Raw genomic sequence first — 16,499 nt, 5'->3', positions numbered from 1 at the left:
AAAAAAAGAGCAGAAAGAGAGAAAACAGAACCAGAAGGAAGCGAAGGAAGAAGAAGAGAAGAGGCAGCGAGAGGCAAGATCAGACAAAAAAAAAAGAGCAGCAAGAGGAGAGAGTCGACGAAGAAGAAAAGAAGAAGCAAGGAGACGGGAACATACCTGTTCCGGATTTCCTCCATCACCGCCTGTTATGCTCGAACATCTTGCCGGCCTGAAATCTTGCATCAACCTTCTCGTAAGCCGCTGTTCCCATCGTTGGAAGCGACCCCTACTGGTGTTCATTCCATCTCTGAGTAAGAGATCCCCTCCTCTCCTTTGTCGGTGAAACCCCAACCCACAATCTTATTTTCTTCCTTCTTTTATTTTAAATTCTTTTGACTTGCCAGAAATACCCCTCCCTTTCTCCTTTATTCCCCTTTTTGTCCCATATATTTTTTATTTCTAATTAAACCCCTGTCCCACACGTGACTGACACACCCTTTTGTGGTTTAATTTGAACTTCCAAAAAAAAAAAAATTAAATTACAATTTTGCCAAAAAAAAGTTATTTACTATTCTGCCCCTGCCCTTTAAGCCTCCAGTTATTTACTATTCTACCATTATTCTTTGAGTGCTATTTTGTTACTCATCACCATGGTAGCCAATAGTGAAGTTGTTCAACAGCTGAATTCCTATAAAGGAGAAACTGATACAAAATTTGATGCTCTCACTAACATGGTCACGTCCCTAAAAACAATGGTGGAATCTATGCAAGTTTCCATGGGATCCATGCAAGTTTCTATTGATCGTTTGATAACAGCAGATAAAGGAAAGAGTCCCATTCAATATGGGGATTCTTCCAACACCACTCCACAGGATTCGTCAGTAACGCTACCACCACCACCACAACATACTCCACCACCACCACCACCTCCACCACTATATGGGACTGGTAGGCATGATGATGGAGCAGAAAGAGCAGCAAAACTGGATGTCCTTGATTTTTATGGAGACAATAATCCAGAATTGTACCTTGACTGGATTCACAGTTTAGATACGTTCTTCAGATGGTACGGGTTGACTGAGGCTCGAAAGATCCTATTTGCAGAGGCCAAACTGAAAGGCACGGCTCGAGTCTGGTGGATCAAGCAACAACAACAGAACCGAACCCGAGGCATTGGTTTGGTCAATACTTGGGCTGAAATGTATGAAGTCATGAATCGGCGATTCTTGCCTTCTGATTACAAGCAACGCATGCATCTCAGATTTGCACAGTTGAAACAAGAGAATTTGACCGTTGAGGAGTATGTTGCTAGATTTTATTATTTGGCCACTCGTTCTGACTTTGAGTGGAATGAAGAAGTATTAGTGGCACAATTTCGCAATGGTTTGCACCCTCAACTTAGTGCTGCCCTTGCATCTAGTCGATTGCCTACCATGGAAGACGCCGTACAAGTAGCATATCAGGTTGAGGAAAGTCTGAAACGCCCATACAACCAGAGAAATTTTGCAGATACTTTTTCTCGAGGTACTAGTTCCATTTGGCAACAGTCTCATACCCAAAAGAGGTCACTTAGCAAACCATAGGCAAGTGCTACATCTATGGCCTCTTCACGACCTAGTCGGCCGTATTCTCCACCTCGACATGTCTCTGAAATGTCATCTTCAGGGCCTACTCGCCCATACTCACCCTCTCGGCGTGGTTCAGATAAACCTTCTGATTCTTCAAGATTTACAGTTCGGTGCTACTCATGCCATGGATTTGGACATATCAGTGCCCAATGTCCCAGCCGTTTGGTTGCTTTTATTGATAAGGATTCTCCTATACCATATATTCCCGAAGAGCAACTTGATTCTGACACAGTTGATTTAAGAGAAGAGCGTGCAATAGGTGAAGTGAATGACACTCTCAGTGACGATGACCAACATACTTTTTATGTCATTCGTCATGTGTTGACCACTCAGAAGGCCACTGAAAATGAAGATTGGCGCCGCAATAGTATTTTTCAGACTCGTGTGAAGTGCAATGATCAGTTGCTAACCTTGGTCATTGATGGGGGCAGTTGCACTAATGTTGTCTCTGAAGACGCTGTTCGTAAGCTGGGATTGAATACAGAACCACATCCTAATCCTTACAAGGTTGCTTGGGTGAACAACATTAATCTCAAAATCACAGATAAGTGCTTAGTCACATATTCTATTGGTGGATTTAAGGATACAGTCCAATGTGATGTTCTCCCTCTGAAGGTGTGCCATATCCTTCTTGGTCGGCCTTGGTTGTTTGATAAGAAAGTATAGCATTGTGGCTATGCCAATACCTATGCCTTCAAGCATGCCAACAAGACTATGAAGTTTCATCCTGCCAAAGATCTCCCTGAAATTAAGCTCAAGAAAATGGTGGGATCATTCCTCATTCAGCGTATTCCTTTAGACGGTCTCCTCGGTCCTTTCCCTAACTCGATGGAGTCGAGTTCTTTTCAGAGGAGAAGAGTTGATGCAGATACGGCTGCCCTTTCTTGGTTGGACCAGCATGACCGACTTTGGAAGCCAAGAGCCAAGAAGAACCGGTCCAGCCCAGGGTTTTGGTCCAATAAGGGTTGAAAATAAAATTAGTAGTTTACTTAGTATTTTATTTCATGCTTTTATTTTTCAGATTTGAACGTCGGAGTAGGATTTACTTCCTTGCTTTGGTTTCCTTTTTATAGTTGTTTCCTAGTTTAGGCTAGTTCCATTCCAGTTAAGTTTCTAATTTCATGTTCCTATTTTCCTATATATTAGTTGTAATCGATTGAAGATTTAGAGAGTGATTTTGATTATTGAATGAATGTGTTGAGTGTGATTCCCTTTCCCCCTCTCTACTCCGATTTCCCCTCCCTTCCCTAAGGGTTCTCCATCACTAGTACTAGAGAAAACAAATCTGAAGAAAAAAATTGAACTTGAAAGACATGCTTCATAGCTTGTTCTTGTCACCTAAAGCTAATCCTAGAACTAGAACTTGAAAATTATAACTTCAATTGCTTAAACAATAAAAATAAAAGACTGAATCAAAAACAAAAGTGCTTGCATTAATTGAATAAAAAGAACTTACAAAAGTGTTTAAAGCATAAACCTAGAACTAGAGCTAGAGAAAGAAAAAACTAGAGAAAGAGATAGAGCAAATAAAAAAAAAACCCTAGAAGAATAATGAAGTGCCTCCTCCCCTTGTGTTAATTCTATTATATAGAGAATGGGGGAGGGAAGCTAACAATTTTAGCTTCTAAAAAAAAAGATTTTTTTTTAAATCTTGTTGGTGAAGTGGAGGAGAGAGACGAGAGAAAACGTGTGGAAAGAGATCTTCCATGATTTTTCTTGCCTTTTTCTTCCTATTTTTTCTCCCTTTTTCTTTTTTTCTCTCTCTTCTTACACAAGAAACCCCCTTTGGCCAATTTTTCTTGCTTGGATTTGGACAATATTCTATTTTAATGGGAAATTCTACCCATGCCCTTGTCTTTTATTTTCTTTTCTTTTTTTCTTCTTTCCTATTTTTTCTCTTTATTTTCTCTCTCTTCTTCAAACTTGCGTACAACTATCTTGGCCGACCTCCTTTAAGTGATGAGTAGGAGAGAGAAAATCTTATAAAAAAAAACCTCAACAAAATGGCAGCTAAGAGGTTCGAACTTGAGACCTCCTAATAAGCAAGGGATTTTGCACACCACAACTCACCAACTACGCTAGGTAGTTGTTGTTACCAAAAACAAATCTTCAATCACTTAAGGATGTGGTCCATCGATCCTTATTGGCATTTAGAATATTCCTTATACCCTTGGGACAACTGCAAATGGGCTGGTTCTGCATCTCAGTTCAGTTCTGATCCATTATTCTTTTTCTGACCCGAAAAGAATAATCACTTTTACGGTTGACCAAACGAACGTATACTTGCAATTGAACACTTCCATCTTGCTCAGAATTTCATCCTCTTCGCAACCATGAAGAGAAATAGGACCTCTTTACGTGTAAAATTGGAGATATAGCATCCGATAGTCCTTAAGGCCTTGAAAATATAAAACCTGCAAAAAAAGAGTAAAACCCAAAGTAGCTCCATTCTAAATATGTAAAATGCATGTTTTACTACACTAGATTTCACACATAAATGTGCTCACCACGGCCCTACATCCACTTTAGAGAACCAGATAATTTTCACTAGCAAAAAAAAAAACAACTCTACACCACTTTCCACCTCATTGTGGGATCTCCTTTGCTTGTACCCAGTGTTTTCCAAAGACAATATATAAGTACTCTAGAAATCCTAATCCCCACGTAATTAAAATTTAACCCCTATACATGTAATGGACCTAAAAAACCCAACCAAAAAAAATAAGAGCCCAATTATAACTGTGTGGGCCCCACATAATACAAGATACAAGAGGCAACAAACCTCTGCCTTGGCTTGGAGTCTGCAAGCCACTTGAAGAAACATGTTGATATCAATTTTGCAAACTTTGCCATTATCTGTGATGTCTACCAAAGCCAAACCAGCATGAACCACACCCCCACCCAGAGTGTCCACAAGCTCTCTACTGCACGACGTGATGTGACTCCACCTCTCTTATTGTTGGAACACGATCGAAGTCATCACTTCAAACAGGTCTCTTTTGCTTTTGATATTGTGAGTTCGAATCACAATATCCAAAGCAAAAGAGACCCGTTTCTTTCGAGATTTGCATTTGTTCATAGCCTGAACTATCTGCAGTCTTTGTCGTCCACATGTACTTCTTGTCTGAGTTCCAATGACAACTCCTATTCTAACACTCCTTGCAAGTATGTACATATTCCCAATTATCCATCCCTACATCGAAATCTTGGCCCTTCTATAGACCCTGAGAACTGCACCTTCAAATGAACATTTGTAACCTCTTAAATCCAACATTAGTAGTGAAATGATATTTTTCTTTAGATTCAACATGTGTTTAACGCCAGCCAAAGTTCACACAATCACATAAAAATGCGAATCCATACAGTCACAGTCCTGACAATCTTGCTTTCAGCATTGTTTACCATTTTGATCACACCACTATCACATGCATGATATGTAGCAAATAAACTGAACATGTGAAAGGAACCAGAATCTAAAAACCAACATGAAGTTTCCATACCTGATGAAGTAGTTAGAAAGACATCTCCATCACTCCAAGACCCTTCCACCACCACAGCATTGGATGGTTTACCTTCATTCACCTTTTTGTCCTTCTTACGCTTTGGACATTTCTTCTTTAAATGACCCTCCTCATTGCAATAATGACAAGTTATTCTATCACCTTTCGACTTAGAGTGACCCTTATTCTTGCCGGACTCCTCCCATCCTCTTCTTTGTCCAATACCTATTACCAGAGAATTACTCTCTTCTGACGTCCCCTCACCACTACTTCTCTATGTGTCTCGTTATCAACAAAGCAACAATAACTTCATCAAGTTTGACAGTGTCCTTACTGAATGATAGTGTAATCATAAACTCACAATGTGATTAAATGACGGAGGTGGCAAAGCCAATAGCAGAAGTGACTTGTCTTCCTCTTTCCTTTTAACATCAACAGTAGACAACTCTGCTAGTATCCTATCAAACACATCTAAATGCACCTTGAAGTTTGCTTCCTCTGACAATCAAAAGTCATACAATCGTTTCTTACAATATATATATATATATATTTAGTGACCTAGACTTGTACGCTTGGCCCAGACTTCCTCCGGATTCGCCAACTCGATGACCTCACAAAGAGTGTTAGTCGTATGATAAAACTGAATCGTGTAGTTTGCTAGATCCCTTAACTCTAGCGACTCATCTTACATCATCTTGTCTGACTCTTCTGATTTCTTCCTTAGAACCTTCCCTCTCACATAAGAAGATTATTCACCAACTGTTGTCATCAGGTGAAGTCATTATGGCCATTGAAGGGTTCCAAGGAGAAGCTTGAACCCTTCATTGCCATCCGATACCCGATCTTTGCCCTCAGTGCCTGCCATCAACCTCAACAAAGATCTTGCATGCGCTTGCACGATCTATACCAACGAAGTGAAATTTGCCGATCCCCATCGTTCATTGAGTCCAAAGTGCTAGAAAACCTTGGAACATCAAGCTCCACAAGTGAATAAGCTTTTCACATCGTAGATTCACCCAAACCTCCTTTTTCTCTCTCCTAGGGCACATTATGGTCCCATCTTTTTCTTTTTTCCTACCATGTGAAGACTCTTCTCCTCTTCACTTTTTTCCCCCTTCCTAAGGTTAGTTGCACATGACCTACCTCCATTTATTTCTTCTCTTCCCTTTTTGTTGAACAACTTCTTACTTGCAAGGACACCATGCAGCCCACCTTTTCACTTTTTTCCCTTTTCTTTTCTCCTTCTTCCACATGAATAGCCACCTTTCTCCCTAGGGGAGAATGGGAGACTTGAACCAATAATACCTTTCTTCTTCCCCTCCATCGATTTTCCTTTTCTCTCTTCTATTCCCTTATTTCTGTGAGTTATTTAATCCATCTGAGGCCTTTTAAAAGGTTCATTGAAGACCCCAATCTCTGCCATTTGCTGCTGCTGACCTGAGTTTACAAATCCAGGCTTGTGGCACCTTTTTCTGGAGAATTCTAGGCAGCATTCAAGATTTCAAGTCCGCAGATCTCCCAGTCTATCAGGCCATTAAGGCTCATGTTTTGAGGAATTGTTAAAGCCCTCTTGGGACCCCTCGACCAGCACTTGGAGGCCTTTTGAGGTCTGATCTTTGAGTTACGAGAAATCTCCATAATTCTGCCCTAATTCAAGAAGTGCTCCAGATTTTGATTCAACCATTATGTCAGGCTGATTTTCTGAGGCCTAGTTTATATTATGGTCTTCAATAACTGATGGTAATCTCTGTCCTTAAATTTATTCATTACCTGAGATCTTGAGTTGGCTAATTTCCTCGGATTTGCCCTGTTCTGTCACCTGCGGCTAGGGTAGTCCTAGTCTCTTAGCTGTATCTATTATGAGGGACTGTTGTTACTATTGTGAGAGTCTAATAGTACATATCAGGCACTGTTTGGGAGTCTTATTTTGTGGTGTTATAGGTTGGTTCCAAGTCCTGTAACCAGACCTACTGTTCTTATCTTCTGAGTCCTGTTGTGATCCTATTTTGGGGTTGAATCACTTGTGGTTCAATGTTACATTAAGTTAATACTCAGATCGTAGAACTAATTAATGGAAATAAAAGAACTAGAAGAACCATTGAAGTGAATCTGAAACATGCATGCAACAATATGGAGAATAGTTCACTCTGAAGCCTTTATTATATAAATACTAGGTGCATACAGCAGAAATCAATCATAAAATCTTAGAGAAATATGCATAATCATCATTTGTAGTGCAAATCTCCTGACAAAATATAAATACTAACAAATTAGCCCCATGAAGACACAATCCAATAATAAGTATGTACCGTTCTCTCTCTCTCTCTCTCTCACTTTTTGGGGGGGGGGTCATAAAAGAAAATGAGCAAAGCTTAATTACATAGGAAAGCTGTACACTTACATAGAAAAGCTGAATCATTCCTGAACGTAAGAAGGAATAAAATTTTACAACCCCAACAAATGAGCATTGATTGAAAGAACCAAATTCTGGGCATTGATCTGGCAATATCCATTCCAGAGTTGGAATGACAACTGAATTTAGGACCAACATACTGCAACAGCAAAGAGACTCAGAAATTTTAAAATTAGTCAAGCACAGATATTTTTGAACAAGCAAGAAAGTACTTCGAAATGCAATAAGTTCTAAACATCAATTGGATAATGACCCCAAGAATTGCAATTTGCAAACGCATTATTAAACAAAATTTTCAACGGGGAGATTTTTCGGGGGGGGGGGGGGGGAGGGAGAGAAGAGTCAATAAAACTGAAACCACAGAAAAGTTAAGGTAGAACCAACTAATCAGGTGGCTGTTCAGTTCATTTGCATGGGGGACAAGTTAAAAGAAAGCTGCAGAAATGGATATACGGAGGAAACACAATGAAATTTTATAAGTTCAATCTTATGGAATGGCCCAGCAGTTACCAACTGGAATTTGAACTACATTTTTTATAGGTAAGACCCAATGTTGACCAACTGGATGAGGCTTTGTCCATCGTTGTTACTCTGGTTTGACACAACTTATACCAATTACTATAAAAATAAATATTGGGGATTCCTGTCCAACTGAATTGGCCAAAAAGCATTATACCAAATCAAAACAACATGACACAATGCCCATCCTTCACCTGGCTTGAATTGGCAGCGCATAAAATTGCAGCAAAGTGGTTTGCAGAGAACAGTCTAAAATTCTTACCACCCAGTTGAGGGGATTGGTTGAGTCAAGTCAACTTAGACACTTAGGTTTAACTGTTTCTAGAAATTATTTTAGACCTTTAACCAAATACAAGGAATATGCATTCCCAAATTCTAGTCCCAATTATGGAATCCAGAAATTTATATGATATGGAAAATTCAATTCACTTATCAACCACATTCAAAAGGCAATTACACTGGATACACAAAATTATGATCATATCAATCCAATAATAAGAAGAACAGAGTAAAGTTACAAAATTGAGAAGCCACAGAGCATTAAGAGCACCTTCCTAAGAAAAGGAAGCCATTAAGAAGAAAACACTGCCCAGTTCGTATCAAGAGCATCCTCGACCTGTGAAAAGAAGAATTTTTTTTTTATTAGAATAAAAAAGAAATAGAAAAGAATTAGGATTAGAGAGTGGAGGGAGAAAGAGAGAAGAACCTGAGGCAGAGGAAGACGACCCTGTGAAGACAACAAGCTTCCCTGAAACCATCTAGCCATAGTAACACGGCTTGCTTAACTTTCGGTCTCATAGCATCCATCGTTAGTGCCATAATATATATAGAGAGACAGAGAGAGGATTTCGTTTTGTTCTTGAAGATCGATTCCCGTTGGACTTATTAGGTATCTTGAAGTTCTGAACTGAACAGAAGAGAGAGACCGTGTTTTTTCTGGGAAAAATATTCAGAGATGCGAAGTGTTTATGTCCACGTTACCATCACAGAAAAGTGTAAATACCCACGCGCTCGTTGAGTTGCGCCTTTCTAGTCTTTTTACACTTCCACCCAGTTCCGTTGTCGTTACGTCTGTAAGAATGAGAAGTGTAGAAAAGGAACTCCCCATTACACTGTTCCAAAAAAACAAAGAGGGAATTCAATGAAAGATTGCCATGTTTCAAAATAGATTTATTTATTTGTTGTGAGATGATTTTGTAAAAGGCAGTGGGGCTTCTGCACTAGTGGAGTACATTTGGAAACATCAATGGTAATGAGATTTCCACCATTTATGTGGGGTAGAGTGGTTATTTTTCCATCCCATGTGTCTTGACCCAGGGGTCATGTTGTCTTTTATGGTTATATATATATATATATATATATTTTTTAAGAAGGAGGTTGGGCATGCCGCCAGCTTTCTAGGAGCTAGTGGCTCAACCAATAGACAGACTAGTATGGGAGGGACAAATGGGACTTTCAAAGGAAGTAGAAGAGAGAGGGAGAGACAGTGTGCACAACGGTGCCACAACCTTTTCCCTTTTTTTGTTTTTCTTTCAAGGATGTTTCCACTTTCAAGTAGTGGATTAAGTTGTTTTTAGGACGATTTTGCAAATAACATAGGAAATGAATAATTCAAATTAAAAGATTTGAAAAATTTTACACATTTTGGTATTGAGTCAAGTGCAACTTCTTGTCATGTGAATGAAGAAGTTGTAATCTTCTTTCTAAACAAGACATCGCAGCCTAGTCGTGTACCCCCTACACTAATATAAAGAATTTGCAATCTTCTTTCTAAGCAAAATATCGTTGCCTAATCATGTAGCTCTTGTTTTAGCATAAAGGTCACTTAGAATTTGTGTATAGCCGCATCAACATGAATGGAATTTTTTTTTCACAGGTGGGACACTAATTTTGCATGCCACTATGTTTGGACGCAAGGGCCAAATAGCCAAGCGACTTTCTTTTTTTTCTTTTCTCTTTTTTCACATTTCCCTATACAATATTTTCAACTATTATTTAATGTAATATATAAACCAGGAGTAAAAATGAGTCTTCAAATAATTGAAAGTTAGTTAATTCAATATTAATAAAAGGGCAAAAGAACCCTGTCATTCTGGTGCAGAAAATGCCAAACGCCTAGGTCAATAAGAGCAAAAGCGAAAGCTGTTGGTGTATGATGTCTTGTATTCCGTCGCAATTTAATTCAGGGAGTACTGGTGCAACACCTAGACAGGCAGGACTACGATCCCGCTAGCCGATTAGCGGGCCATGGGGGTTGCAAGGGGGGCAGGAGGCCCCCCTGCATAGCAATGGTGTAGGGGGGCGCAACCCCCCGCTCGAATTTTTTATTTGAGGGCAATTGCATACTTTTCGGATTAGGGTTTTTTCGCTATATATTTGTAGCGAGGGTTTCTTTCTCTGTAATGTAAGCAATACGGAGAGATGTGAGGAAAAACATTGTAACCCTATTCTCCATTGATAGTGAAACGAATCTCATCTCACCGGGGACGTAGGCAACCTTGCCGAACCTCATAAAATCTGTGTGCATTGTTTATTTTGTTTTTCCATTATCTTCTGCATCGTTTTAGGGTTGCGTTTCTACAAAATCATCTTTAGCGCACACAAGGTAGGGGGTAGTGTGATCATTTTGCTCCTGCTGTGCCTGAACTTTTCTTGTACCTGATAGGCAGGATTCTTTATCCCTTAATATAGTTTTAATGTGAAATACTACAATTTACTTTCATCTCTAAAAAATAAACAAATAAAAATATCAAATGTATTTCACATACAATGCGTTATACGCTCATAAACACTTTTCCCAAAAGTAAAAGGTAAAAGAAGCCTATACTCGACACAAAGGCTCCGTTTGGTATCGTTCTAAAAAAATGTTTTTGGAGTTTTTTTGTTCTATTGGAATGAAAAAACGGAATCTTCTGTTTGGTGCACTTATGGTATGTTTCTGTTTTTTTGGAACAAAAAGTGAAAAAAAAAACTGAAAAAACGAGATTGGACGGAACTCCAAAATGGAGTTCCGTTTTCCCAGTTTCGTTCCATTTTACAAAAAAAAAAAAAAAAATTCCCGATAAAAATCTGAAATTTTGAAACACCATTTTTTCGTTTAAAAACTGCGTTTTGTCACAGAAACTGAAATTTTCGTTTTTGACACAAAATGGCATTTCTGGAACAAAAACGATACCAAACGGGCCCAAAGTGTGGTAAAATGACCACTCATCTCTCCTGAAAGCAAAAATCTCACTCATATCAATGCTTTCATATGCAATCTCAAGTACTTGATAGCAATCATTACCCATTCTCCCATTACCTATTGGTACTCACCTCTGGACATTCTGTGATGGGTAACGAACACCCACCTTGAAGGAGCTCAGGCATGCCTTTGTAAATGGGTTTCTGAAGGGATGACTAATACCAAATGGCATTACAATGTAAAGATCTCATCCTTTGCCAATTCCATCCGATTACTAATCAATTCAGCTCAACTCCGAGTTGGAATTTGATGGACCCGATCCGGTTCCCAATTCCTCAGGCAAGTATGCATAGGAAGCAAGCTTCTGTTACAGCTCAAGCTAGGGGAATGCCTATTTGTTTTAATATCGAAAGAAAAATTTTAACTCATCAGAGTTTAATAAATTTTCCCTCAAAACTCATCCCAAGGAGTTAGCACCATGGAAAACGAAGTTCATACAGCCAAGCAAATGCCTCCGTTTGGTTGCAAGACAAGTTAAAGGGAAAGGGAAAGGGAAGTGATTTTTTTTTTTCTTTAAACTTAAAAAGAGGACTTTAGTAACCATTATCCAACATGATTGTTTCACCCTTATATTCATTGCGCACCTTTGTTTTGAAGAGCACTTGCTCCTTGACTTGCCACTGCTGCTGGCACATAAACTACTTAGATTTATCATTTTTTAGATGAACATTTTTACCTTTCAAATGCAAGGGATTTGAATACAAAGTAAAGTAAAATTTTTATAATCGAATATAAAGTGATTTTGAATTAATAATATAATATATATGAGGTAATGATTACATAAATTTCTTTTTCAATTAGGTTTGAAAAGTTCACTTCCCTTTCCTTCTCTTTCTTTGCAACCAAACAGAGCCGGAATATATGAGATCCACAAGTTAATTTAATTTTGAATGATCAAAGTAAATAAGAGAGCTACCACTTCTGTAACCTTACAACTCAAGCTGACAAACCTACAAATGGAAAATAAGAAGCTTTAGCAAGGCCACTATTTCCGATCTAGTTAGGCGTCTAGACTTATTCATGTGGAAGAATACCAGGGAAGACCTCGTAAAAATCCTGGCCACCAAAAATCTAAAACAACAGATATTAATGGAGGTGATACATCTACAGCAGGGGTGGGGGAGTCAAAAACAAGAGGAAAAGGAGGTAAAACCACTTGTATATGTCAAAGCACAGACAGATAGCTCCCAAGGGAGAAACTCCACAAAGGTGCTTTAATGGCTAGAAAGGATGATTCCCAGGTGAGATCCCAAATTTCTGTGCTTAGGTCAGACAGCATCATGATGAGACTGGATCTGTTTTCTCCAGTCATGTATGCTTGCAGATTAGGAGGGACCAACTGACAAGGTTTTTATTCATATGTTCGCTTCTTCTTCAGGATGGTAGGAAATATGGACACCGAACCGATGAGGAAAAGTACAACCAGGGTCTTAAAATCATATAAATCCTTGACTGACTTCAGATCCCCCAGAGCAAGGCCAGCCTGATGATGAAAGAAGAACAGGTCAGGTTTTTATGCAACAAACAAGATACATAAGACACAAGGGTTCAGAGTTCTCCGTGACAAAATCAGACTTTAGACAGTAATTATTCTACCATCAATCAAACCCTCTTATAAAAATACCATGGCTGAATAAACTTAAAGCCTGAAATGCAATGGAAAGACAATGCTCCCTCATAAACACTGCACGCCAGACAAATACATTGCTAACTAATACTTTCAATATTTAGGAAAATTAATTTCAGCTGTTCCAACATATTGAAAGTTCAAAGTTCCATCATTATTTTAAACCAGAATTCCAGTAACATTTCTCCCATGTCCTTGCCATACGTAGTTGTCAAGGTGTAGCCTAGCTGCTAAGGTACTTTCCAATCCCTAGGCGGACAATTGATTTATCGAATGCAGAAAGGCGCAACCTAGGTTTCCATGGCATTGTGATCTTGGCCACAATTTTGCACTGGGTTCCCGCTATATAGTATAATTGATTTTCTTGTAGTTTTTTTAATGTTATAAATACTTATTACCCTTTTAAAGCTTTTATTCACCGATTTATAATAAGCAAGTTAGGTGAGACGTATTGAATCATATTACTAAACATAAAACAAAAGTATCCGACTGCTATTGTTAGAAGTTATTGTAGAGAGAGGAAAGGAGTCTGTGAGTTGCGCAGACTCCTCCCTTCGGTTAGTCAAGATTCCTAGTAAATAGGAGTCCTAGTTGTACTAGGACTGATATTAGTTTCCCATAAGTCAGTAACTAACAAGGTAGTCTTCTATTCTGTTTTATATTCCTAGTCATAGTAGGAGAGCTGTCCTATTGTAATTGTAATAGAGTGTTAGCTACTTAATCAGAAGATTAGGGCAGAAGCAATCATACGATTGGATCTACTATTTCCTTAAGTTCGACTCTTTCTTTCTCTCTATTTTCCTTTATTTTATTTGACATGGTATCAGAGCTGGTCTGATCCTTAAAATCAATAACCAACCCTATTTTATAGCCTACTGTTTAGAAAATAAGGTAAAGAATAGCTCTCAGTTTCTGGTATGCTGCTATGACAGAGGAACTATGTGCCTTAGAGGCAAACCAGACTTGGGATCTTGTATCATTACCCACTGGCAAAAGGCTATTGGTTGTCACTGGGTATATGCAGTTAAAGTGAACCCTGATGGCTCTCTTGCTCGTTTGAAAGCTCGGCTGGTGGCAAAAGGGTATGCCCAGGTTTATGGCATTGATTACCTGGATACCTTCTCTCCTGTTGCCAAAATGGCTTCTGTTCGTGTTTTGATTTCTCTTGCGGCTTCCTCTCATTGGCCGTTGTTTTAGCTTGATGTGAAGAATGCTTTTTTTCATGGTGACTTGCATGAGAAAGTGTATATGGAGCAACCTCCGGGATTTGTTGCTCAAGGGGAGTGTGGAAAGGTGTGCAAACTCAAGAAGTCCTTGTAGGGGCTTACAGTCTCCTCGGGCGTGGTTTGGAAGATTCACTGATGTGGTATGTGCATTTGGACTGTCAAAGTGTGACAGTGATCATTCTGTGTTCTATCGGAAGTCCGATGGAAAGAGGATATTTTTTGTTGTTTATGTTGATGATATTGTCATTACTAGAGATGATGTTAAAGAAATCAAAGTTTGAAAGCTCATTTGCAGCACCACTTTCAAACTAAGGATCTAGGACGATTAAAGTACTTCCTGGGAATCGAAGTTGCTTAGTCAAGAAAAGGAATTTCTTTGTCTCAGAGAAAGTATGTTTTAGATCTACTTTCAGAAACTGGTATGTTAGGATCCAAGCCCGTTGATACTCCAATGGATCCAAATGTGAAACTTATGCCTGAAGAAGGTGATGTGTTAGACGATCCTGAGAAATACAGGAGGTTGGTGGAAAAGCTGAATTATTTAACTGTGACTCGACCTGACATTGCTTCCCTGTCAGTGTTGTTCAGCTTCTGTCAACTCCACGTACTTCACATTGGGATGCCATTGTTCGTATTCTAAGGTATCTTAAAAAAGCTCCAGGACGTGGTCTGGTATATTCAGATCATGGATATAATCGTATTGAAGGTTTTTTTGATGTAGATTTGGGCTGATTCTCCTATTGATAGAAGGTCAACTACAAGGTACTGTACTTTTGTTGGTGGAACCCTTGTGTCTTAGAAGAGCAAGAAGCAAGCTATAGTGGCAAGGTCTAGTGCTGAATCTGAGTATCGAGCCATGGCTCATGTTACTTGTGAGTTGATGAGGATAAAGTAGCTCCTAGCTGAACTTGGTTTTAATTGTACTTATTCTATGCAGTTATGGTGTGACAACCAAGCTGCTATTCGTATTGCTTCTAATCCAGTGTTTCATGAGAGGAAAAAACATATTGAAGTTGACTGTCATTTTGTTCGTGAAAAACTACAAGGAGTTATTTCGACAAATCATGTTCGCATAGGAGAACAACTTGCAGATGTTTTTACTAAGTCCTTGGGGGGTAGTAGAGTGGACTACATTTGTAATAAGCTGGGCATGATTAACATCTATGCTCTAGCTTGAGGGAGAGTGTTAGAAGTTATCGTAGAGAGAGGAAAGGAGGGGTCTGTGAGTTGCGCAGACTAGGACTTCCATTAGTCAAGATTCCTATAGGAGTCCTAGTTGTACTAGGACTGATATTAGCTTCCTATAAGTCATGAACAAATAAGGTAGTCTTCTATTCTGTTTTATATTCCTAGTCATAGTTGGACAGCTGTCCTATTGTAATTGTAATAGAGTGTTAGCATTTTAATGAGAAGATTAGGGCAGAAGCAATCATACGATTGGATCTACTATTTCCTTAAGTTTGACTCTCTCTTTCTCTCTTGCTCTCTCTATTTTCCTTTATTTTATTTGACACTATTGACGGTCTGAGAACCGAAGAAGAGGGGAGAAGGGAGGTGGACTCTGATCAAGTTCAAGACTTCAATTGGTAAGTATTTCATCAAAAAGATCTTTTTGTATTAATCTAACTATTTTTCTCCTTTTATCTTCTTGTTGTTCTTGATTGTTTGCAGGATTTAAAAAAGAGAGTGAAAGTAGAAAATTGGGAAAAAGAAGAATCCAAGCAAAGGGGAAATCAATGAGCTTCCGGTTTCAGCCAGACATGTCAGCTCCTCCTTTCTGTTCTTCCCCCCCCCCCTTCCCTTCTTTGGTTCTCCAGTTCTCCGGTTCTCCTCTCCTTTTTTCCCCCCTATGAATTCTTCTTCTTCAATTCTCAAGCTCTCTCACTTTTAAAAGGTCTTTGGTTCAGTTATTCACTTATTCTTCATGTTCAGTTGCTGGAAACCTCTGTTTTTCATTGTATGCATCTCAGTTTTCAAATCGGATTTCATATTTGGTAATCAAATAGTATTCTAAATATACACATGTTTTCAAATCCTGATATTGGTGTTGATTTCTTGGAGTCCTAATTCAAGTGGGATTCTTCTGGAGTCTTATTGCCAATAGGATTAGTCCATAACTCCATATCTGACCCTTTGATTTCAACCATATTTTGAGGATTTATTCTAGACCATTAAAGTGACATCCGACCAGAATTTCATTCCCATCTGAGTCGTTAAATTGTTACTTATTGAATTTATTCTAAATCTGGTCTTCTCCCCTTCACTGCGATTCTTGTTTCAAATGAGTTTCTAAACCTATATCATTAGGCTTCTACAAACCCCATCACTTTGGTTCTCTTCTCTATTCCTTTTTTTTTTTTTTT

General features: G+C 38.8%; 2 protein-coding genes across 2 annotated transcripts in view; both read right to left on the bottom strand.

The window, feature by feature from the left end:
- LOC122079339 (protein EI24 homolog) overlaps positions 1-9,026 on the bottom strand; it is a 19,746-nt gene extending 10,720 nt beyond the window's left edge. Inside the window, exons 1-3 of the mRNA XM_042645761.1 lie at positions 8,746-9,026; positions 8,590-8,655; positions 7,509-7,659 (exon numbers count right to left, since the gene is read on the bottom strand). Coding sequence (XP_042501695.1) covers positions 7,509-7,659; positions 8,590-8,655; positions 8,746-8,858 — 330 coding nt within the window. The 5' untranslated portion in view covers positions 8,859-9,026. The remainder of the gene's footprint in view (positions 1-7,508; positions 7,660-8,589; positions 8,656-8,745) is intronic.
- A 3,117-nt stretch (positions 9,027-12,143) lies between these two features.
- The window catches only part of LOC122088965 (uncharacterized membrane protein At4g09580-like), a 17,639-nt gene continuing 13,283 nt past the window's right edge, over positions 12,144-16,499 (bottom strand). Inside the window, exon 4 of the mRNA XM_042658388.1 lies at positions 12,144-12,766. Coding sequence (XP_042514322.1) covers positions 12,635-12,766 — 132 coding nt within the window. The 3' untranslated portion in view covers positions 12,144-12,634. The remainder of the gene's footprint in view (positions 12,767-16,499) is intronic.

This window comes from Macadamia integrifolia, chromosome 1 (genome assembly GCF_013358625.1).
Source record: "Macadamia integrifolia cultivar HAES 741 chromosome 1, SCU_Mint_v3, whole genome shotgun sequence".
NCBI lineage: Eukaryota > Viridiplantae > Streptophyta > Magnoliopsida > Proteales > Proteaceae > Macadamia > Macadamia integrifolia.
The sequence above is the reverse complement of the archived record's forward strand: the minus strand, read 5'-3'. Positions and strand labels throughout refer to the sequence as shown.